This window comes from Mustela lutreola, chromosome 5, assembly GCF_030435805.1.
Source record: "Mustela lutreola isolate mMusLut2 chromosome 5, mMusLut2.pri, whole genome shotgun sequence".
In the NCBI taxonomy this organism is placed as follows: domain Eukaryota; kingdom Metazoa; phylum Chordata; class Mammalia; order Carnivora; family Mustelidae; genus Mustela; species Mustela lutreola.
This window is the reverse complement of record NC_081294.1, coordinates 45,790,009-45,812,952: the sequence shown is the minus strand read 5'-3', so window position 1 is coordinate 45,812,952 and position 22,944 is coordinate 45,790,009. Positions and strand designations below refer to the sequence as shown.

Below are 22,944 nucleotides of genomic sequence, written 5' to 3'. Positions count from 1 at the left end.
GCCAGGGCTGCCCCTGCCCCAGCTGCACTGAATCAGAATCTCTGGGGGTGGAGCCTGCGTCTGCCTGGTGAATGGGCTCCCGAGTGATGCTTAGTGAAGTCGAAGAAACTTCTCCAAGGAAAGATCTAGAGAAGTGCTTCCCTTCCCAATTATTCAGGGCCGTGCAGGGGATTTCACTCCTACCGAGGCTCTGGGCCCAGGACACAGGGCTCTGCTGGAGGTTGACTGTGGGAGGTGGTAGGTCAAGGGTGGCATCGGACAGACAGTATTCTGGGGTGCTGCACTCGCTGGGGGACAGAATGCCCAGGTCCAGACCCTGGTGTCATCACCTACGCGCAGCAGTACCTTGATAATTATCTGATGCCTCTGAACCTTGGTTTCCATGCCGACAAAATGGAGAAAGACAACACCAGTCTCCTGGGGTCCCTGTGAAGACCGAGTGGGACAGTGGGGCCAACATTGCTCAAGCCAGCCTCTCACACATGCGCACATCCCATCAGCACGCTGCAGACATGGTCTGTGACCAGGCTTGCAGAAAGAAGCTCAGAAGCTGGGCATCTCCCTCGTTCTCTTGGTGCTTTAGTTCTCTCATTTGTTGTATGTGGATAATAATGCCTGGCCTGTCTGCTTTACCCCATACCCGTCAAATTCAAATGTGGCTGTGTCGTTAAAAAGCTAAGGGACTAGCAGAGCCATGTGGATGATGATGATCATGATGATGATGATGACGATGAGGAGAGTAGTTGTGGTGGAAATGAGGATCAACAGTGGCTTTCCTTTGGGGGGACTGAACCCTTCTCAGGCTCAGGAATGCCTCATCGCCACAGAAGGCAGAGTGAGCTACGCCAAGGAAGTGTCTGTTCCCGGTTTTGAGACAAAAGCCCTGATGCGCACTGTGGGCTGCTCATCTGAACAGGGACAGACTTTTACTTCTATACCACCCGTTCATGTTTCTATCGGAAAAATAAAAAATAAAAAGAGGGAGCATGTTTCTTCCATGTATTCTGCAGATTATGACAATTACCCTCATGTATTTCCATAGAAACAGAGTTAAGGGCTATTTAGGCTCCCAGCTCAGCTTCGTGCCCCACTACTTGCTTTTCTTTATGAGTCACTGGATAACCCAACAAATGGGTTCTTCTTCAGCACCGTCAATTAGGTGATTGATGGTGAGGCTTTTTTTCTTCCTCTTTCCCTTTTTCTCTTTCAATAACGAGAGGCAGATGCAGACACCTCTTGACTTAATTAAATAAACAGTGTACCAGAAAATTTCCCACTGAACCACCCAGGCACCCCTAGCACTCTGTTTTAAGGAGTCTTTCAGGTGATTCTGATGCAGGCTCACGTTGACCCTAAACTTTAGTCCCCTTTGGTCCCCAGCTCTCTGTTGTGGACAGCATACCCACCCATGTGTTAGGAGTTCAGCTTCTCTCTAGATTGACAACTCTTCTCTGATTTGCCTCTGTCCCTGTCCCTTACCTGATTCCCGGTCTCAATGGGTCATTTCCTCGATGCCCTCCTGTTAGCTCCAGCTCACGGCCTTCAGTGAATCTGAGCTCTGCAGAACTCAGACCTCTCCCTCAGCCAGCTATGAGGCACCTCACCGCCCAGAATCCAAACCTCATGCCTCCCTTCTGTCTGCAAGGCTGTGGTGGATGGCTGCTGGATCGTGCTACTCTGTCCACAGCCCTTCTCTGATAGCTGACAGAAACTCTCTAGAGAGGAAAGGAGTTTAGGGAAGGCAGTGTGGTGTTGTGAGAGTGGACAGACTTTGGGGCCAGACAGATGGTGACTTTGACACTTACGACCCTAAGGGAACAATACTGAGTCACCCGGTATCTCTGAAACTCAAATTCTTCTACAATTCTGACCTGGCATGGTTTTGTGAGGACTGGAGATAATGCTTACAAGTTTCCTGGCTCGGTAGCAGTACTGTGAAGGTTAACTATTCTAAGTTGCTAGGATAATGTCCCGTACAGTTTGGTTCCTACCATAGACAGCCTTGGCTTGCTTTCCAATAAAGCTTGAAGTGATCTGGGGGAAGCAATCATGTAAGTAGATGTTAGTGTGCTGTAGTCACTTCCCCTCTCAGCTTTCTTCTCTATAAAATGAAGGGACAGGGCTTGAGTGAATTTTTAAGGTTTCTTTGGGCATTCCTGCATCCTGGGGGCACCTGAGCTGGCTGGCTGCATCTCGAGCAGCCAAGGGAAGCCGTGTGGACGATCCCTGCAGAAAGCTGGGGCTACCTAGCCTTGGGAGGCCACTTACCGAGCAAGGGGGGGAGCCAGTTGACATTGGCCTCACAGTGTGAATCTAAGAATGTGATCACATCTCCCGTTGCTGCCGAGGCCCCCAGCATTCGGGTCCTTATCAGCCCTTCCCGTTTCTTGGTTCGAAGAATCCTCACACTGGGGAAAAGAGCCATGTAGTCTTCAAGTGGCTTCTTCAGGTGCTCTGTGAGAGGGACAGAAGGGGACAGACGGGTAAAAACAGCTGCTTAGTGACCATTCTTGCCACCCCTCCCTTACGTGTGCCTGTACTTTAGAGTTTAGACGCAGCTTTCCCGCTGGGTGCCTCGTTGGCCCTTACACGCAGGATCAACACCTGTACGCCCTACATGGGAAAGCTGAAGCTAAAAGTGGTCCAGGGACAGTGTTGGGCCTGGAACACACAGAGCTCCTCTGTATGAGAGGGTGCGCAGCATGACTGGGACCTAGTCCCTCTCTTTCCGGAAACAGTACTCCAAAGTTGCTTTGTGAAACTGCCACCCCTTCTTCTTAGGAGGAGCTCACTCCAACTTCTGGAGCTGAAAGGGCAGGAACATGTGGCACGGGCCCAACCAATCAGGGCCTATCATTTCCTTGCCTACAGTGTAATTGGTTCAGGGATAGCCACGTGACTCCAGTAGCTTCAAATAATGAACACTTGAGAATTTTATTTTATTTTATTTTTTTTGGTACCATGGAAAAATGCGTTTTACTAGAGTTGTTAAGTTGGTTGACCATAAATCTGGAGGTGCTGTTGACAGCTTTGGCAAATGAGGTGATGAGAGGTGGGAAGTGGGGTTCCTGCTGGGACTGAAGTAAGTGTAAGAAGAGTAGAGATGGAAATGATCCTGATGGCAGTTTTGATTCCCCAGATCCCCCTGTGCTCCCGGCAGGCTGACTCCTACATGATCTTACTACATGTGAAACAAATTTCTCTTTTTGCTTATTCTAATGTGGGCTGGGTTTCTGCCTTCTGCTTGGTAAAGTTGTTCTAAATATATCTGGAAGGTAGTTTCTTTTTACTAAAAGTCCCAGACTTAACACTGGTGTCTCTTGATTTTTTTAAAAATTTTTAAATTTTTTATTAACATATAATGTATTATTAGCCTCAGGGGTACAGGTCTATGAATCGCCAGGTTTACTCACCATAGCACATACCCTCCCCAGTGTTCATAACCCAACCAGACTCTCCATACCCCCGGCTCCCCAGCAACTCTCAGTTTGTTTAGTGAGATTAAGAGTCTCTTATGGCTTGTCTCCCTCCTGATCCCATCTTGTTTCATTTTTTCCTTCCCTAACCCCCAAATCCCCCATGTTGCCTCTCAAATTCTTCATATGAGGGAGATCATATGATAATTGTCTTTCTCTGATTGACTTATTTTGCTCAGCATAATACCCTCTAGTTCCATCCACATCGTTCCAAGTGGTAAGAGTTCATTTCTTTTGATGGCTGCATAGTATTCCATTGTGTGTGTGTCTGTGTATCCCACATCCATTCATCTGTTGATGGACATCTAGGCTCTTTCCATAGTTTGGCTATTGTGGACATTGCCGCTATAAACATACAGGTGCATGTGCCCCTTCAGATCACTAATTTGTATCTTTAGGGTAAATACCCAGTAGTGCGATTGCTGGGTCATAGGGTAGCTCTATTTTCAACTTTTTGAAAAAACTCCATGCTGTTTTCCGGAGTGGCTGCCCCAGCTTGCATTCCCACCAACAGTGTTGGAGGGTTCCCCTTTCTCCGCATCCTTGCCAGTATCTGTCATTTCCTGACTTGTTAATTTTAGCCATTCTGACTGGTGTGAGGTAGTACTTCAACGTGGTTTTGATTTATAGTTCCCTGATGCCGAGAGATGTTGAGCACTTTTTCCTGTGTCTGTTGGCCATCTGTATGTCTTCTTTGCAGAAATGTCTGTTCATGTCCTCTGCCCATATCTTGATTGGATTCTTTGTTCTTGGGTATCACTCTTAATGATGAAATACTAAATGCTTTTTATCCTATGGTCAGGATAAAGACTGTATACTCTCTCACCACTTCCATTCAACACTGTACTAGAATTCCTAGCCAGTGGAACTGGCAAGACAAAGAAATAAAAGGCATAAAGATTGGGAAGAAAAAGGATACAGTATCTTTATTATAGATGACAGGAAAATTCTAGGAAATCTACAAAGAAGCTAGAACTAATAGGTTCACTTAGCAGGATATCAGGATACAGGTCAACTCTTAAAGAATTAATTGTGTTCCTATGTACTGGCAGATTAAAAAAAGCAACTGGAAAATGCAATTAAAAATGAATACCATTGCAATTTGCAATTAAATGAAAAGAAGTAAAAACTGTACACTTTGAAAGCTGTAAAGCACTGTTGAAACATATAAAAGACTAAAATAAATGGAAAGATAGTCCCTGCTCATGGATTGGATGACTTAATATTGTTAAGATGGCAATACCTCCCATATTGAGCTAAAGATTCAATGAGCTAAAAAAATCACAACTGAATGCTTTGCAAAAATTGGCAATTGACAAGCTGTATCCTAAAATTTATGGAACAGATCAAGGGATCCAGGATGGCTAAAGCAATCTTTCAATTATTTATACATGAACATCCATAGCAACACTATTCACAACAGTCAAATGGTGGAAAGAATCCAAGCTTCCATCAACTCATGAGTGGATAAAAAACTATGAAATATATCCATGCAATGGAATATTACTCAACCATAAAAAAGGAATGAAGTACTGATACAGGGTACAATGCAGATGTACCTCAAAATGATACACCAAGTAACAGATGCCAGACACAGAAGGTCACATATTATATCATTCTACTTGTATGAAATTCCAGGATAGGTAAATCCATAAAGATCACAAGCAGATTAGTGATTACCAGAGACAGGGGCAGAAGGAGAAATGGGGAGTGACTACTTAATGGCTATGGGGTTTCCTTCTGATCAATCATACTATAACTAGGTGATGGTTGCACAACACTGTGAATGTACTAAATGCCAATGAACTGCATCCTTTAACATGGTTAATTTTATGTTATGTGAATTTTACCTCAATTTTAAAAAAATGGGTAAAAGATCTGAATAGGCACTTCTCCAAAGATGATACACAAATGACCAATAATCATACGAAGAGAAGTTCAACATCCTTATTCATCAGGAAAATGAAAATCAAAACCGCAATGAGATACTACTTCACATCCACTAGGATGGCTATCATGAAATAGTCAGATAATAAATGTAGACTGAGAATAAGAATCTTCATATACTGCTGGAGAGAATGTAAAATGGTGAAGGCACTTTGGAAAAGAGTCTGGCAGTTCCTCAAGCAGTTAAGCAAAGTTACCATATAACCCAGCAATTCCACTCCTAGGTAAATACCCAAGAGAAATGGAAACACATGCCCACCCAAAAATTTGTCCTCTGATGTTCACAGCAGCAATATTCAAAACAGCCTCAAAGTGGAAGCCATCCAAACATCCATCAGCTGATGAATGGATAAACAAATATATCCATACAATGGAATACTATTCAGCAATAAAAAAGGAAAGAGCTGTTGCAATAATACCGATGATTGTGAATCTTAAAAACAGTATGCTGGGTTGAAGCAGTCAGAAACATAAGTCCAGATACTATATAATTCTATTTATGTGAAATTTATAGAAAAGCAAAATTATAAGGACAGAAAGAAAGTTAGCAGTTGTCTGGGGCTAGGCGGGGAGTGGGGACTGATTGCAAACAGACACAAGGGAGCTTTCTGGAGTGATGAAAACATCTAAAACTGGATTATAGTGATAGTTTCACAACTGGGTAAGTTCACCTAAGAACACACTGAACTGCACACTTAAAATGGGTGATTTTTACATTATGTAAATTGTATCTGGTTAAGGCTGTTAAATAAAAAAAAATGTATTGCTATGTACTGGCAAAGAACAATTGGGAAGCACAATAAAAATACCCTTTATAAAAGAGCTTCCTATAGTTAAAGACCCAAATAAATGGAGACATAAATCATACATATAGATTGGAAGACTCCATATTGTTAAAGAGTCAATTCTCTTCCAATTTGTCTATAGATTGAATGCAATCCCAATAAAATCACTGCAGGTTTTGAAACTGACAACTTGCAAAGAACCTAGTATAGTGAAAACAATCTCGAAAAAGAACAAAGTTGAAGGACTCACACTGATTTCAAAATGTATTATAAAGTCAAAATAACAACACAGTGTAGTACTGGCAAGGGATAAACAAAAGTGTCAATAGAATAGAATAGAGGCCAGAAGTGGACCTACTATATATATATATATATATATATATATATATATATATATCGTTGACTGATTTTTGACAAGGCCACCAAGGCAAATTCAATGAGATATTATAGAATTTTCAAAAATGTGAAACGAAACAAATGAGCAAAGAAAAAAAAAAAAGAGAAAGACAAACCAAGAAACAGACTGAACTGCAGAGAACAAACTGCTGGTTACCTGAGGGAAGGTGGGCGGGGGGAGGGGGTGCAGAGACAGGGGAAACAGGTGATGCGGAGGAAGAGTTCACTTACAATGAGCAACGAGTCATGTATAGAATTGCTCATCACTGTATTGTATTCCTGGAACTAACAGAATACTGTATGATAACTCTACTGGAATGGAAATAAAAAACTTAAAAAAAATAAGACATGTGCTAGCATAAGTGGTAGACACATGAAAAAAGACAAACTTCAACCCCTACCTCATACCATACACAAAAATAATTTTAGATGGATGGCCGGTTTAAACATAAAGTCTAAAGCTATAAAGCTTCTTGAAGAAAACCTAGGAGAATATCGTTGTGAACTTGGGGTAGGGAAAGATTTCTTAGGATATAAAAAGCACTAGCCCATAAAAGAAAAAAAAAAAAACTGATAAACTGGACTTGATTAAGAACTTGATCTTCAAAAGATACCAGTAACAAAATGACAAGGCAGGCAACAGTCTGGGAGAAAATATTCGTAAGACACGTACCCGACAAAGGACTTGTATCCAGAATTTGTAATGATTTCTGACAAAATCAATCATAAAAAGATGACCAATGTAAAACTGGGCAAAAAAACGTTGAAATATTTTCACAAAAATACATTTCACAAAAGAACTGACATACAAATGGCCTATAAGTATATGAAAATCATGACCCAAATTAAAAGCCTGAGATGCCATTCCCTATACATTCCCCAGATGACAAAAAGGAAAAATGGGAAAAATATCAGTTTCTGGGGAAGAGGTGAACCATTGGAACTCACTCCTTGCTGGAAGAAATATAAAGTGTGCAACCACTTTGAAGAGCTGTTTGATTCTTTCTCATAAAAGTAAATGGGCAGGTGTCCTCTATCAGCTATTCTATTTACAGTTATTCACCCAAGAGAAACAAAACATACCCGCCCCCCCAAATGAGAGTGCTTCATAGTAGTTTTATTTATAGTAGCACCAACTAGAAACAACCTAAATGTCACCAACAGGTGAAGGGATACACAGGTCATGGTGGAGTCATACAATAGATTCTACACTCAGCAAAAAAGAGCAGACTTTTGATATATCCAACCCCATGGATGAACTGCAGAATTATTATGTTGAACCAAAGAAGCCAGATACAAAAAAACTTAATGTATGATTCATCTGAAGTTCATCAACAGCCAAAATAATCTTTGAGGATGGAATTAAGAGCAGTGTGCCTTGAGGTATAGGGACTGGCTGGAAGGAGCATGGGGGAAATTTCTGGGGTGAGACAATTTCTGTACCTTGACTGGGGTGTTGGCTTCTTAGGTGTACATACCTGTTAAGCCTCATGGAATTGTGTACTTAACACAGCTGTGCATTTTTTCATTATTTGCAATTTTTACCTCAATTAAAAAAATATTGGTCTATCACACTTAACACCCAAAAAACAAATATTCTAGTTAAGAAATGGGCTGAAGACATGAATAGACATTTTGCCAGAGAGGACATCGAGATGGCCAACAGACACATAAAAAAAGATACTCAACATCATCACTCAACGTCAGGGAAGTAGAAATCAAAACCATGGTAAACTACCACCTCCGACCTGTCAGAATGGCTAAAATTAACAATACAAGAAAAGAGAGGTGTTGGCGGGGATGAGGAGAAAGGGGAACCCTCTTGCCCTGCTGGTGGGAATGCAAATTGGTACAGTCCCTCTGGAAAGTAGTATGGAGGGTCCTCATAAAGTTAAAAATAGAACTATCCTATGATCCAGCAATTGCACTGCTAGGTATATTTACCCAAAGGATATAAAAATACAGATTCGAAGGGACACATGCACCCTGATGTTTACAGCAGCATTATCAACAACAACCAAACTATGGAGAGAGCCCGAACGTCCACTGACTGATGAATGGATAAAGAAGACATGGTATATACACAGTGGAATATTATTCAGCCATCAAAACGAATGTTGTCATTTGCAATGATGTGGATGGAACTAGACAGTATTATGTTAAGTGAAATAAGTTAGGGAAAGACAAATACCTTATGATTTCACTCATGTGTGGAATTTAAGAAACAAAACAGATGAACATATGGGAGGGGGAAAAGAGGAGAGAGGGAAACAAACCATAAGACTTAAAGATGGACAACAAACTGAGGGTTGATGCAAGGAGGTGGCTGGGGGATAGGCTGGATGGCTGATGGGCATTAAGGAGGACACTTGCTATGATGAGCTCTGGGTGTTGTACGTTAAGTGCTGAATCACAGAGCTCTCCTCCTGAAACCAGTATTGCAGTGTGTTGACTAATTAGAATTTATTTATTTATTTATTTATTAAAGATTTTATTTATTTATTTGAGAGAGAGAGACAGTGAGAGAGAGCACGAGCGAGGAGAAGGTCAGAGGGAGAAGCAAACTCCCCATGCAGCTGGGAGCCCGATATGGGACTCGATCCCGGGACTCCGGGATCATGACCTGAGCCGAAGGCAGTCGTCCAACCAACTGAGCCACCCAGGCGTCCCATTGACTAATTAGAATTTAAATGAATATCTGAAGGAAAACAAATACTGGTCAAAACACATACTTGTTCTCTCTCTGGCTCGGCTGAGCAAGTTGGAGCTGACCGGGAATCAGGAGAACTGGGCTGTGCTCCCATGTCCAGGACAGTGGGCCCATCCTTGATTTCCTCTGGGCCTGAATCAGGGTTTGCATCAGAAGGTCTTGCAGGGCCCTGGACCCAGACCTCACATAAGCCCAGTTCGCATGTGACCAGAGCTACTGGGTGATCCCCTTCCCTAACCCAGGCCCCAAATCCTGCTCTAAATTCACTCCATCCGGGGTTAGGGCTGGAAGGGCCTTCTAAAGTCCGGGGTGCGTCGAATCAGCAGGTGGGCTGGCTGCAAACGCAGCTGTGCTGGGCACCATCCCAGGGCTTTGACTTGCTGAGCCTGGGGCAGTAAGTGATTCTGATGCACAGCCAGGCCTGCAAACTAACAGAGTGGTTCTGTTTCTTTATTTTTTAAAAAAGATTTTATTTATTAACTTGAGAGAGAGCGAGAGCATGAGCAGGGGGAGCGGGGAGGGAGAGGGAGAAACTGACTCCCTGTTGAGCAGGCAGCCCAACTAGGGCTTGATCCCAGGACGCCAAGATCAGGACTTGAGTTGAAGGCAGACACTTAACCAATTGGACCACCCAGGAGCCCCTCGGTCTCTTTATTTTAGAGACAGAAAGCTGAGGTCCAGAGAAGGGAAGGAACCTTCCTCTGACATATACTTAAAAACAGGCCTGATTTCAAACCAGAATCCCCTGGCTGCCAGAACTCAATGACCCTTTTTTTTTTCCTAACCCCATATAGAAATGAATCACTTTCACTGTTACGTAGGCAGATTATAATCTGCAAAGGAACTTCACACATTTGATCCCCTCTTGCTTCTTAAAATCATACTCTGGATCGTGTTTCTGTCCCCTTGACTGGGTGAGAAAACATGCTCAGAGAAGCTAAGAAACTTGCCTGACGTTGTATAGCCAGTAAATCACTGGTTTTCTATAGAAACATGATGCTTTCCCCCTTCTCGTGTTTCCCCAAGTTCTCACAATCACATATTACAATTTTTGCCAGTTCCACTACCCTACTACAATTTATTTAGTTTAAAAATCAACTCACCTTTTTATTTTTTAGTTTTTTTTTTTTTTAAAGCTCTTATTTAGTTGAGAGTGAGAGCGAACGAGAGAACGAGTTGGGGAAGGGGCAGAGGAAGCAGCAGACTCCCCTCAGAGCAGGGAGCCTGACATGGGACTTGATCCCAGGACTCTGGGCTCAGGACCTGAGCTGAAGGCAGACGCTTAACCAACTCAGTCACCTGGGCACCCTCAACTCACCTTTGTAAATTAAGCATTTTTATTGAATTGCATTTATTTTAAAGAGAAACAAACACCATAAATGGGAAATTGGTACTATTTGTGAAAAAGAGCTAATAAATAAAACGTCCAAATAAAAGCAAAACAGTGTGACTCGGATTTTAGCCAGAACCTCCTGCTTCCCCACAACTAGGAGCTTACGGTCTGTCCTCTCTCTTTGTTAAGAAGGGAGATACGGGCAACCAACCGAGACTCTCCATCCGAGGTAATCAGAAGAAATGGATGCGAGCTGAAAAGAAAATGTTCTCGCCACATGATTCAGCGCGGCCTAATGCAAAGTCTCTGAACCAATGGGGATCATCTCAGGTGCCACTTAAAACCATTTTTGCCACGGAACACTCAGGACGCTGCCTTGGTCCCTTGATGTAAGTCTCCCCTTTGCCATGGAACACTCAGGATGCTGCCTTGGTCCCTCGATGTAAGTCTCCAGAAACTTCCAAGACCTGAAGTGTGTTTTGTGTTGCAGCGCCTGGTGCCTTGCAGGTCGGAGCAATTACACAATACGCAGAGAAAAGATTATCTACACGTACACAAGTGTGCTGGAAGGCTGAAAAATACTCCAGGTCGCCTTCTCGCTTGCTCGCCAAGATTAATATGGCGCCTCCTGCCCTCTACCACTTCGCTTTGGAACAGCGACTCTGTAGAAAGCAGAAATCAATTTGCCCTAATTGAGGGACTAAATCTTTCCAAAAGAGACTTTCTTGGGCAGTGAAACAAGATAGCAAGAGGCATGATCACGCTCCAGATATGCTGCTGTTCGGGCAGGAACACTAGCGTGAAAGAAAAAGGAAAAAAAAAAATCCATAGTCATTGTCTGTGACCAGCGCTGCTTCTTGGCTGGTCATTAAAATGAGGATGAGATAATCTCCTTCACCCACACACCACTACTCCCATCAGAGGGTGAAATACTACCCTGTCCGGCTCTAATCATCGAGGGCCTGGCTCGGGCAGAGCCCCATCGCTAAATCACCCTGAACGCAGATGGCCGCAGTCGTTACAGATCGACCAATTAGGGCCTTTTGACAGCTTGTGGCGAAATCGGAGCAATTATTTAGGGGCAATTATGCTCCTCCTGTCCTTATCAGAACATACATTTACACAAAATCAGGGCTGTTGCCTTATTTTACCGTGCTGTCTTCTTAGATGAGCACATTCCCCAAAGTCACAGAATTTCAGAGCTGGAAGGGACTTTGGACGAAGATGATGATGGTTATGATGATGACAATTATAGGGAACAATTACTGAGCCCTGGCTCACAAATGGAGCTCCCTGCTTCATCTACATCATCTCTGATGCCTACAACACTACACACGGGGCATCACAGCCCCATTTTAGAGAAGACGCCCCAAGTCTCAGAGTGGGTGATGTAACCCGCCCAAGGAACACAGCCAATCAATGACCAAGCCGAGGTGTAAAACCCAGCCCTGCCTGACCACGCAAGAGCAGGCTCTTCCCACTGCACCAATCCTCCCCTCCACCTCACAAATGAAGTTAGGTCCTTCATTCCACCCAGAGAGGAAGGGGGAGGGCCAGAGAAGTTAAATGTCTTCCTGCCCAGAATCCTACAGCGACGCGGTGTTTTCCGCCCTGGGATTTCTCCCGGCTTCCTAAGCACTAGGACAAGAATGGGAAATAGGCTTTGCTGAAGTGCCTAAGCTAATGGTTGTAACAGATACCTAAAGCTGTGTTAAGAAAGGCTCTGAGGTTATATCCTCGCTCAGCATCAAAGTGCCATGACTGAGGAGAGTTGTCTGCCCTGAGGCAGCAGTCCTCGTGGCACATCTTCATTCCTCTTTCGCGGCCTGCTTGGATTGAAAGGCAATACAGAATCGTTTTAGCTCTCACTGGCCTTATTTAATGATGTGTCAGGGCTGTCCAGAAGGAGTGAGGTTGATTCCGAGGGTGAGCGGTGTCACAGTAAGGCTGTAGGCAGACGTCAGAAGAGCACTTAAGGGTGCTCCTAGGTGGATGCCTGTTACCCTGTCTACACCTCCTCGGCATCTGTTCTCACTCGCCTCTGCTGGGCGCTTTCTGCACCCACGGGTGGACCTGAGTCAAGGCCACCCAGCTCCCTCGCTCCTGGGGTGGGATAACTGGTAACCCAGGGCTACCGTGGGAATCGCCCACAGCGGTGCCATCACGGGCCTTCCATTCCATTCCTACCTCCTCACTCTCTTGCTGGTGTTTCTCGAAATCTCCTCCAGAGTAACTACTTGCACTCAAATCGTGTGTCAGTTTGCATGAAGCCCCAATTAAGACAAAACCCGGTAGCAGGTAGGATTTCCAGCAACTGCAAGGTCGGCTGTTTGGTTCTGTGAGGCTGTCAGTGAGGACTCCCGCTCAGAACCACCCACCCCCCCGCCCCCCACACCACCCTGCAGCACCCGGGTTCTGTCAACAGCTGTTACCGTGTGTTCCGTACCAAACCCATTCGCTAATGGAAGCTTCATACACACTCCCTGCGGCAGCTGGTGATGGGTAGCCCTGTTTGACTGATGAGAAGACTGGCACCAAGAGAGGTTGAGTAACCTTCCCCAGGGCCACACAGTTAGGAAGTGGCCGGTTTTGGATTTCAATCCAGGCAGTCTGGCTCCAGGGACTGTTGCTGTCTTTGTTACACTTTTGAAAAAAAGAGTTATCATTTCACATATTAACGAAGTAGAATGGAATAAAGGCCTCTCTGCCATCAGCCCAACACTCAGCTTCAGGAATTATCAACGTCAGGTTGCACCTGTTTCCTCTCTGCCCCCCAGCACTGGATGGTACTGGAGCTACGGAGTCTGCACTCAGAACCCTTCATGCCGTCAGAGGAGAAAAGCCTGGGGAATTACCGTGCGAGAGGACAGCTCCCACGGGAAGCACACCAGCCCTTTCTTAGGAACGCTCCCTGTGAGTTACCACAAGGTTGGGCACACGGTATCTTTTGGGAAAATATTTGCTGATTATTACCTTGTTGGACTCCCCCAAAAGCCGCTACAAGGATGGTGGGACAGGTGTCAATTCTGGCACTCCTAAAGAGGAAACACGCCCAGAGAGAAGTCTTGCCCAACTCTTTCAGCCAGTGGGGTCTGAGTGAGGACCAGACTTCAGGGCTTGTGCTTCCCAGGGTCCTCCCTGTATACCTGTCGACGTCATGCTGTGTGTGCACACGCACACACGCACGCGCACACACAGGCTTCTCTGGGGTCTGCAGCTTCTTCTTCCTATCTGGTCTCCAGGAGAGTCAGGGCTGTGAGGATGGTTCTAGCTGGCAGGCTGTGGCACAGGGAGGAACTGCAGTCAGGGGAGCAGCGCTGGGTTGACTGTGTCCCCCCCAAAGATAATTTGAAGTCCTAGTCTCTAGAATCTGGGAATGTGATCTTCCTTGGAAACAGGGTCTTTGCAGATGTCATCAACTTAAGACAAGATAATACTGGCTTAGGAAGAGCCTGAATGCACCAACTGGTATCCTTTATAAGAAGAGGGAAATCTGGACACACAGGGAGAAGGACATATGACCGCAGAAGCAGAAACAAGCAGAGATACACCAAGGACTGCCAGCAACACCAGAGGCCTGGAAGAAGCAAGGAAGGATCCCTCTGTAGAGGGAACATGGCCCAGCAGGCACCTTGATTTCAGACTTCCTGCCTCCAGAACTGTGAGAGAATCAAGTTCTATTGTTTTAGGTCCCCGGGTTTGTGGTACCTTGTTAAGACAGACCTAGGACACTAAGACAGAAGGATGAGGTTTTCACCCTGGGATAGTAACAGTCGATGACAGAGCAAGACTATAGTCCCAGTCCAGCCACTGCTATCCCTCCTCTGAAGCACTATGATCTCTGGGCAAGCACGGTGGCCGTGATTGCTGTCTCTGCTCCACTCTGTCCCTCTTTTTTCAGTCAGGATGCAGCAGTTCATGTGGTCTCTAAAAGGAGAAGTAAATCGCATCTTGTCACTCTTCCACTGCCTTGGGTAAACCCTTCAGTGGCTTCCCATGGCTCTTGGAAGAAGGTCCAAAATCCTTACCAGGGAAGACAAGGCTGTGTGTGCATGGTTAGTCCCCTCCCTTCCTTGCTGCCCCCACCTCCATGCCTTCTTCCTTCAGGCATCCAAAGGCCCCACAATGATCCCCTCTGCCTCTAGTTGTCTGTCTATGCAAGTCCTTCAGCCTGGGTTGCCAAGTTCGCAGGCCCCTCCTTACTCTCCCCGGTGACCTCCAGCTCATCCTTCAGCTTTGACTCAAAACTTCAGCTCCTTACTAATGCCTTCCTGATGACCTCCTTGACCACTGCAGGTCTCTAGGGCAGATCGTCCCAGAGCCGTGGAACAGGTCCTTCACATCCCTGAGCTCAGGCCATCATCTATCGTTCTGCATTCATGGAATGAATTACTCTGTCTCCCTCCCACTTTGAGCTCCTGGAGGGCGAGCCCTGTGAACACTCTGCTTGCCACGTGACTTAGGCAAAGCCAGAGGCTTCTGCCAATCCCTGCTGAACCCACACGCCTTCCTCCTCCATCCTTTCATTCGGTTTGATTTGATTTGATCTGATTTCCCTGTGAAGGAAGCAGGTCACAGTTCATCATCCTCATTTTGTGACGAGGGAAGTCAAGTTCAGGGGATGTGGCTCCTGGTCCAAGGTTACAGAGCCAGCAAGGTAAGTGGTCAAGACAGGACTCAAATCCAGTTCAGTGCGTCTGGGAATCTCTACTCCAGTGCTGTGTGCAATCAAATCAATTCCCAGGTAGAATACTTGAGCGTTGATCCCTGGTGCCATTGAACCTTGAACAGACACCTGCTGAGGGGCACCCGAAATTAAGGAGCTCTGTGTGTTCCACACTCTGACAGGGCCCACAGCATGTGGGAGAGGGGCCCAGGGATGGACAGGAGGAAAGAGGAGGAGGAGGAGGAGAAGGAGGAGAAGGAAAGTAGGGATCAAGTCACAAACCAGACAGATCAGCATCATCCTTGTGTCACTTGGTTCTCCAGCCCCCAGGGGGATGTTAATAAGGCAGAAGCTGCAGCGGGAGAGGCTGCCCTCCACACATCTGGGCTGGCTTCTGGGAGCTGTAGGTGTTCTGGGTCTTGTCACATCTCAGTTCCACTGGGCTTCCGGCTATTAAAGTGTCATAGCTCATCTGTTTCCAGGATTGACGTATTCACTTGCACGTCTCAGTGTATTCCAAGGCAATGCCAATCCATTTGGAGGACAGAGGGCTCACAGCAGTCAAAAGTGTCACCCTTTGTCCTGTTACGACACTCAGGTGTTTCTAGCCAGAGGAAAATTGTTAAGATGAGGTGGACCCTCGTCTTTATTATCAATGTCATTGTCATGACATGTGACTTCTGTCGCATGCTCACTGTGTGCCTGGGCCTGCTGTCTCATTCCATTCCCACAACAACTCTACTAGGTGGGCACTGTTAACTACCTTAGATGGGGAAACTGAGGTTTAGAAAAGTTTTATGCTAATCTATGTCCAAACAGCGAGTAGGTGACAGCCAGAGTCACACCAGGTGTTCCTGATCCCCAAAGCTGGCATAATTAACTACAAAACTACATCACCCTGGTTTCTCTCCATTCTGTGTGGCGGGTATGTTTCCAATCCCACAACCTCTACCCTATCTCCCATCCCCTGGGATGCTTGGGGCTTTCACTTGCTTAGAAAACTTACAGACAGGTGACTATGAACAGCAGGAAAATTAAAAAAAAAAAAAAAAAAAAAAGGTCAGGAAGGAAAGCTATGATGGCACCAGGATGGGTTTTGGCAGGTGAAATGCACAGGCCTTTAAGCATCCTTTACTATTTGGAAAAGGCAAACAGACCAGTCCTTCAGGAAAGACACACTGTTCTGACCCTGAGTTCCAGAAGAATTTCAGAGTGGCAGAGCTGAAAGGGGCCTTGGAGTTCAGCTTGAAGCTCTTTCTCATTCTCCTTTGAGGTGCCTTCTCTCCTAAGACAGTTGAAGGTGTAAGAGATATTTCTGATGGCTGGTTCTGAAAACCCAGCCATTTCTTTTCCCCCTTTCTCCTCCCTGCTCTTCCCTTCTTGAAAACAGCTTTAGTGAGATTTAATTCACATCCCACACAATTCACCCATTTCAAGCCTACAACTCAATGTCCACCAGCCAGTCCTGCACTGTTCAAAGTAGCAAACCAGCTGTACCTTAGCGAAGGCATTTCTGTGGAGAGAACTTGGGTCCGTTTCATCAGGAAAGCAGGTACTATATACTCCTGCTGGGTGCCAGGATCTATGCTGGGCCCATTCCTTTCTGCTGATCTAATACTGCTGTTTTCAAAGTGCAGACCCCGGACCAGGTGCATTAGCATCCTCTAGGAACTTAAGGGAAATGCCAATTCTGAGGCCTCTCCCCAAATCCTACTGAATTAGATCAGTGGGGCCCACTGACGTGGATTTTAACAAGTTCTCCAAGTGATGCTTGTGCATGTCAGTGTTCAAGAAAAATACTGATCTGACTTAATGCAGAAGGTGAGACCAGAAAAATGAATCTAGGTCAATACGATCCTCTCAGGATTTCTAAATGATTAGAAATGGAACCTCAGTTTTCCTGCTAGAATAATAGAAAGCTGAAGTTCTTCAAGGAGTACAAGACTATTTGCTGGCCTCCAGCAAAACTGTGAAGGGGTTGGCTCCTGCCTTGGGTACCACACCTCCCCCCTTGTCCTTGGACTCACCTGGGCTCTCCTTCACCTCTGCAACCCTCCTCCTGCCTTCAAGTGAGAGAAGAGCTGATAAACGAATGTTCCTCCTGATAGGCTCAAAGCAAGGGTTCTCAGACCTTAGCCCTAAGAATCCCTGGGGGTACCAGTTTTCACAGACATTCCCTGTTGGGGAATAATGACCTTCAAACGTTATGGCTGTGACCCATAAAAAATATGCTTTCCATCATGACCTGGTACACAGACACATAACTGAAATGCAAGGTGTAATGCATTCGGATATGTTTTTTTCTATTCTAGCCTCTTGTGTTTCATTTTTCTTAAAAAGGTGGTCACGATCCCTGAATCTGGTGTCATGAGCTTCCAATGAGTCTTCTACAATCCGAAAAACCCTGCCTCAGGGCACAATCTGGAGCCTACAGTGTTAAAAAAGATGACTCCCTTGATCCTTAGGTCCTCGGTCATGGCCCCTGATCAGAGGCCAGTGCTCCCTGGCCAAAGCCCATTGTTGTTACTGTTGTTATTGCCATGATTCTGAGAAAGTGTACCCAAGGTCCAGTTCTATAGGCACGACAGCCACTGCATGACCTCAGGAGGCTGTTACTAGAACGACTGTAGTTGATTTGAGATCTAACTAACGCCTGTATGCTGATTTGAGACTTCTGGAGTACCACATGGGTGGAGAAACTGATTATACCCAAGTGGTCAATTTTCTTCTGCTAGAGACTCTAAATGGCATATTTAGGTGTCCTTCCTCTCATCATAAGAGCTGCCAGGAAAGTGTGTGTCTTGGGGCTTTTGTATCTATGGGTCCTGCTGTCCCTGCGGCTGGAAAATATAAGGGACACAGCAGATCTGAGGGAACCAGGCCTAAGCTCTTTGTCAGAAGCCAACATAGCTCCAACACCTGGCTGGCTCACCTTCTGATTCAGGGGTCTCCCACCCTGCCCTACTCAATGTCCCCTTATGTTACAGTTAGCTTGTACGGTCCCCTTTAATATTTAAAATAAAATTCTTAAGTAATATGGCCTGCTTAATATCCAATTTGAAACAACTCTAGATCATGCCTCAGTTGTGATCTAAAAGAGACATAATAAAAGAACATGTGTTCCAATAAGCAAATACTTGGGATGACTAGGAGAAGACAGAGAAGTAGCCATTGGGTTACATTTTAGTTCAGCTACTGGAGCAGTGCAGGTAAGTGGGTTGGCAACTCAAGTCCCAAGAGCAGCACCCAATTCTGTTGATGATGTCATTTCCCAAAACAGAACAACTTCTAGAACAAGTACAATCTTCCCTTGATATACATGTATTCCTGGAAAACACAGCACATGCCCGGGGGTGAGGAGGGGAGAGAGCTCCCCTGGGGAAGAAAGAACACTACATGTGTCAATAAGCTGCTTTGAGTGGTAGTTGGTGACAGGAGAGGAGAGAGAGGAAGAGAAGGTTGGGTGAAATGCTCAGAGGCATGTTCCAGTAACAAAATACATTTCTGGGGGGGAAACTGAGGGAGGAGGATGGAGAGCCAGTAAGGTTGGGCATTGTGTGGTCCAGGGGCCTTGGGAGAATAGGAATGTTTGGTGAAAGTTGTAAGTGGGTTGCTATGGAGTATATGATATGAAACGTCTCCTCTGTCTCTTCCCATCAAGTGTTCAGTGAAATTGAAGTAGTCCCTGATACCTGTGCACACATGGATTTTTCAGGGGGCTCTTGGTCAAGGGTGGATACACGGTGAGTCCCCAGAGCAGAAGCCAGAAGCCAAGGCCAGCTGACTCAGGTGTATACCCGCTGGGCGCCAGGCACTGTCCTGGGCTCTTGGCTGGCTCTAGACACACACACCCTTCACCACCACCCTGGGAGGGTCACCCCTACAGTGCAGCCGTGGGAAGAGACCCACAAAATGGTCTGTCACTGCCCATGGTCACACAGCTGGTAGCGATTCCCTGCAGCTCGAGCCCAAGTCTGTCTCTCTCCACCACCCCCTCTCAGTCCGTGGCCCGCCAGTTGGAGGGCTGAGACACACGCGTGAAGTCTACTGCTCTGGCTCATTTCTGAGAATGAACAGGAAGTGGACCACAAAGCTAAAGACAAATTGCACATCTTCCCCAAACATTTGCTTTGAAACCACAAGCCCCTCTGTTCGCTGGCATCACATTACAAATCACCCCGCTCCTCGGGGCCCAGGTATGTGGCTTGAACATGCCTTTGGTGATTTTAAGAATGAATTATGCTCCTTCCTCAAGCAATCACATCCACCAGCTAGCTCCCAGAAACAGAAAGCACTTCATCACACAAATTAACTCCTCTCCCCGATTTCACAGAAGATGAGTAATCTATGAAAAAAGAGATGCTATTATCTAAACAGGCAGCCTTATCTGCACTTTTAATTTCAACTAAATGCCTTGGTTCCTTTTCAGCGGGTGGGCAGGGCCATAAATCTGTTTAATAATCAGAAGACGAATAAAAACACTCCAGAAAACACCACGATCAAGTTAATTATAGCCTCCCCTGTTTTCTGAAAGCGACTCCCCACCAATCAGCTACAAATGGGAAGAGAAGGTCGGGGCCCTTGGCCGAGGCCCATCCCCTTTTTCACCCAGTTGGAGCCCGTCCAGGGGAGTAGATTCATGGGCAGTCCGAGCCGTGGGCTCTTGGTAGCTGCTCTTAAATTATGTCAGGTTGTCAGGGGTTGGGAGAGCAACATGTGTTTCATTTAGGGCGCCGGCTTCCGTGCCTATCCTTTAAGGTGTTATTAAAAAAGGGAAAAAAAAATTCCTCCACTTCAGCAACAGTGTCAACCTGTCAGTTTTGTATTTGTTAAAGGGCAAAAGTATTCTCCTGGGGGAGATTTTCCTGCTCGGTACACAGGAAGAGAAAGTGGAACGTGTGTCAGCGCGTTTCCTTAGCACCCGTCTAACTACTGCCACCCCCCTTCCCCCAGTTCCTTAACCCACCCGTGGCTCTCTGGAAACCTCTGCTCTGCAGAGTCCTGCAGAATTCTCATCTGGCCTGGCCCCTCTGTGCTTCCTCGCTCCTCGGTGTCACAGCAGACACGTGGGATCTTCTGCGATCTACACAAACTCCCGTGCAGAAGTTAATCTGGGTACCCAGGTCTCCGGCCCCTCATCCTTCATCTCTCATCCCATCCACACTGTGACCACAGCACCGCCTACTGATGTTATCCGGCGAGGCCGCCAGGCCTCTCAGCGGGTGTCCAACGCCCACCTTCCCAGGCCAACCTCCCATCTCAACCCTGCCTCTCTGCAGATACCACGCGACCACTTTCTTGCCTTCATTCCTTGACTCTTGCAAATCCCTCAGCTCAGAGCATCCCTCCCTGCTTCTTTGTCCTGGAGGATCCTATTCTTCCCTCCAGGCTCAGCTCACAGTGCTCCTGGAGGACCAACTGTGTGAATGGCATTCTCTGAGGATTCCCACTGACAGTAGCGCGTGTTCTGGCCACAGCTCTGTTTGCATTCCACGCGTGCTCTGGTCAGGACTTGTGTCGACCTGCCTGGCAGCAGGCTTCTTGAGGGCAAGACCAAGGCTGATTTATTCCCCGCCCCTCACAGCATCTGTAATTCTGCAGGTGCTAACAGATAATCTGGGCAACGATCCCGACTTGGTTAGATTTCCTGGTCATCTGCTGTTTTTGTTTTTTTAAAAATCTGTACACACAACATGCTTCCAGAGGACTCAACGTGTCACCCAGGGGAAGAGGTCAAGCATATCTGGCGGGGGCGGGGGGTCTCTGTCATTCAGGTATTCACTTGTGAGTTTTTAAACATAGAAGGTAGCCAAGAAAGGCAAAAGTTATCTTCATAGCAGGATGTTTATCAAAGAACTGGCCGCTCACAAAGTTTCCACTCATACATCACCCCCCACTTATCTCTGCCTAATACATCCGTATCTGTTTGTGAGATGTCTGTGTTCCAGATGTGACTACCGGCAACATATCCACAAACTGATTCAAGTTGCTGCAGAGAGAGCAGCAAATGCAAAGGCCCTGAGGCAGAGGCGGCAGGACCTAAGGCAGTCACTGACTTTCCTGGTTCATGTTTAAGACCATTTCTCGTAGGCAGACACTTGCACCGAATCCTTTGAGGGCATGTCTCAAACATTCAGACAGCCTGCAGGGAGAGACACAACTGACCCGGAGGGACACCATTTTTTGATAGGAGGCATTCTGGATATTTCATTTTCTTCTTTCAAAAACAGAGAAATCTTTACTACTTTCTGAGATTATAAATGGGATACATTTGTTGTAAAAAGAGCTTTTTTTGACCATAAGGGAGGAAAGTCACATGTGAACAAGCCAGTCTAGTCTCATCCCCCAGCGACTGCCATTCAATAGTTTGGTGTACTTCTCTGCCAGTTTCCTGATGTTTTTGAGCTTATTTATTTATGTTTCCTGAAACCTGCCCCCCCCCCCCCCCCACTTAACAATACATCACAGTCATCCTTCTAAATCAGCACATGCAGATCTAGCCCATCCTTTTCTCCACAATCACTCTCGGTCCTCCAATGAACCCAAGTGAGGGAAGGAGCCCCATTCTGCCTGACACAGAAGACGACAATGTTGGAGAGGTGGAGTGTTTTGTCCCGAAGTCAACAACTGGGAGATCAGCAGAACGGCTTTCTGCCTCTATAGCTCACATCCTGTCTCTGACACCAGGCTGCGTGCCTTCAGAAGAAAGGACCAGGACCAGGACCAGGAGACAAAATGTGCAGAGTTACAGTTCAGTTCGACACAAAGAGCATTCTAACAGTGAGAGCTGCCCAGTAGGGAGTAGCTCATCAGTGTGTTGTCCACCATGGGAAGAACTCGAGCAGAGGCTCCACTCATTATACGCGCCGCAGAAAGCACTCACACGTGGGGGAAGGACGATGTGGCCTTGAAAGCCCCTGCAAGCCCTGGGATCGTCTGACTCTGTGGTTACAAGATGAGATGCCTGTCCGTACCATGAGCTCCAAAATGGTGAAAATCCAGCTGAGGACCTAATCCTTTAACTGGAGGACTCCTTCTGAGATGCACTTAGCAATCTGCATATAGAACACGGTTTTCCTTTCATAAGATCTGGCCTACTTTATCTATCTCTGTAATTTTCTCCCTGCCCAGCTGTGAACAAATTTTACTTTCAAGGTTGTATTTGTTTTATTTGTCGAGGACCCAAAAGCACACGGATGCTGCCTCGGGCTGCACGCCACGGGGTGAGCCTGTGTCAGGCGATGTGAACACAGTTCCATGCATTCTGAACAGAGAGCAGCACCACACAGAAGACTTTTCCCATCCTCTGGTTGTGTGTGAGTCATTCGACGTCCTGTGGTCTGGTTTGTTAACCTGTGCTCAAACTTCCACAGCCCTCTAATGCCCATCGCCAAGGTGCCCTGGAGAGCCATCTCATTCCCAAGCAGGGGCCCAGGGGGCTGGCTGAGTGGCAGGGCCAGAGTGGACCAGCATCACCCAGAAACCAAGCAGAAAGACCTTGGCATGCCAGCGACGCCCCCCGCTCTTCGGTACCTGTCCTATTTGGGTCGGTCACAGTGACCTGACTTTTCCCCACTCGACCTGTTCCTGTGGGTTACCAGTCTTCCCTCTGGGGAGTGGAGCTTTTAAAA

General features: G+C 46.2%; 1 protein-coding gene across 2 annotated transcripts in view; it reads right to left on the bottom strand.

Moving 5' to 3' along the window:
* The window catches only part of GALNT10 (polypeptide N-acetylgalactosaminyltransferase 10), a 214,027-nt gene that overhangs the window by 41,793 nt on the left and 149,290 nt on the right, over positions 1 to 22,944 (bottom strand). For both annotated transcript variants that reach the window (XR_009353811.1, XM_059174109.1), the window contains exon 5: positions 2,269 to 2,454. Coding sequence is in view for 1 of the 2 variants with exons in the window: in XM_059174109.1 (XP_059030092.1) it covers positions 2,269 to 2,454 (186 nt within the window). In the remaining variant the exon portion in view is untranslated. The remainder of the gene's footprint in view (positions 1 to 2,268; positions 2,455 to 22,944) is intronic.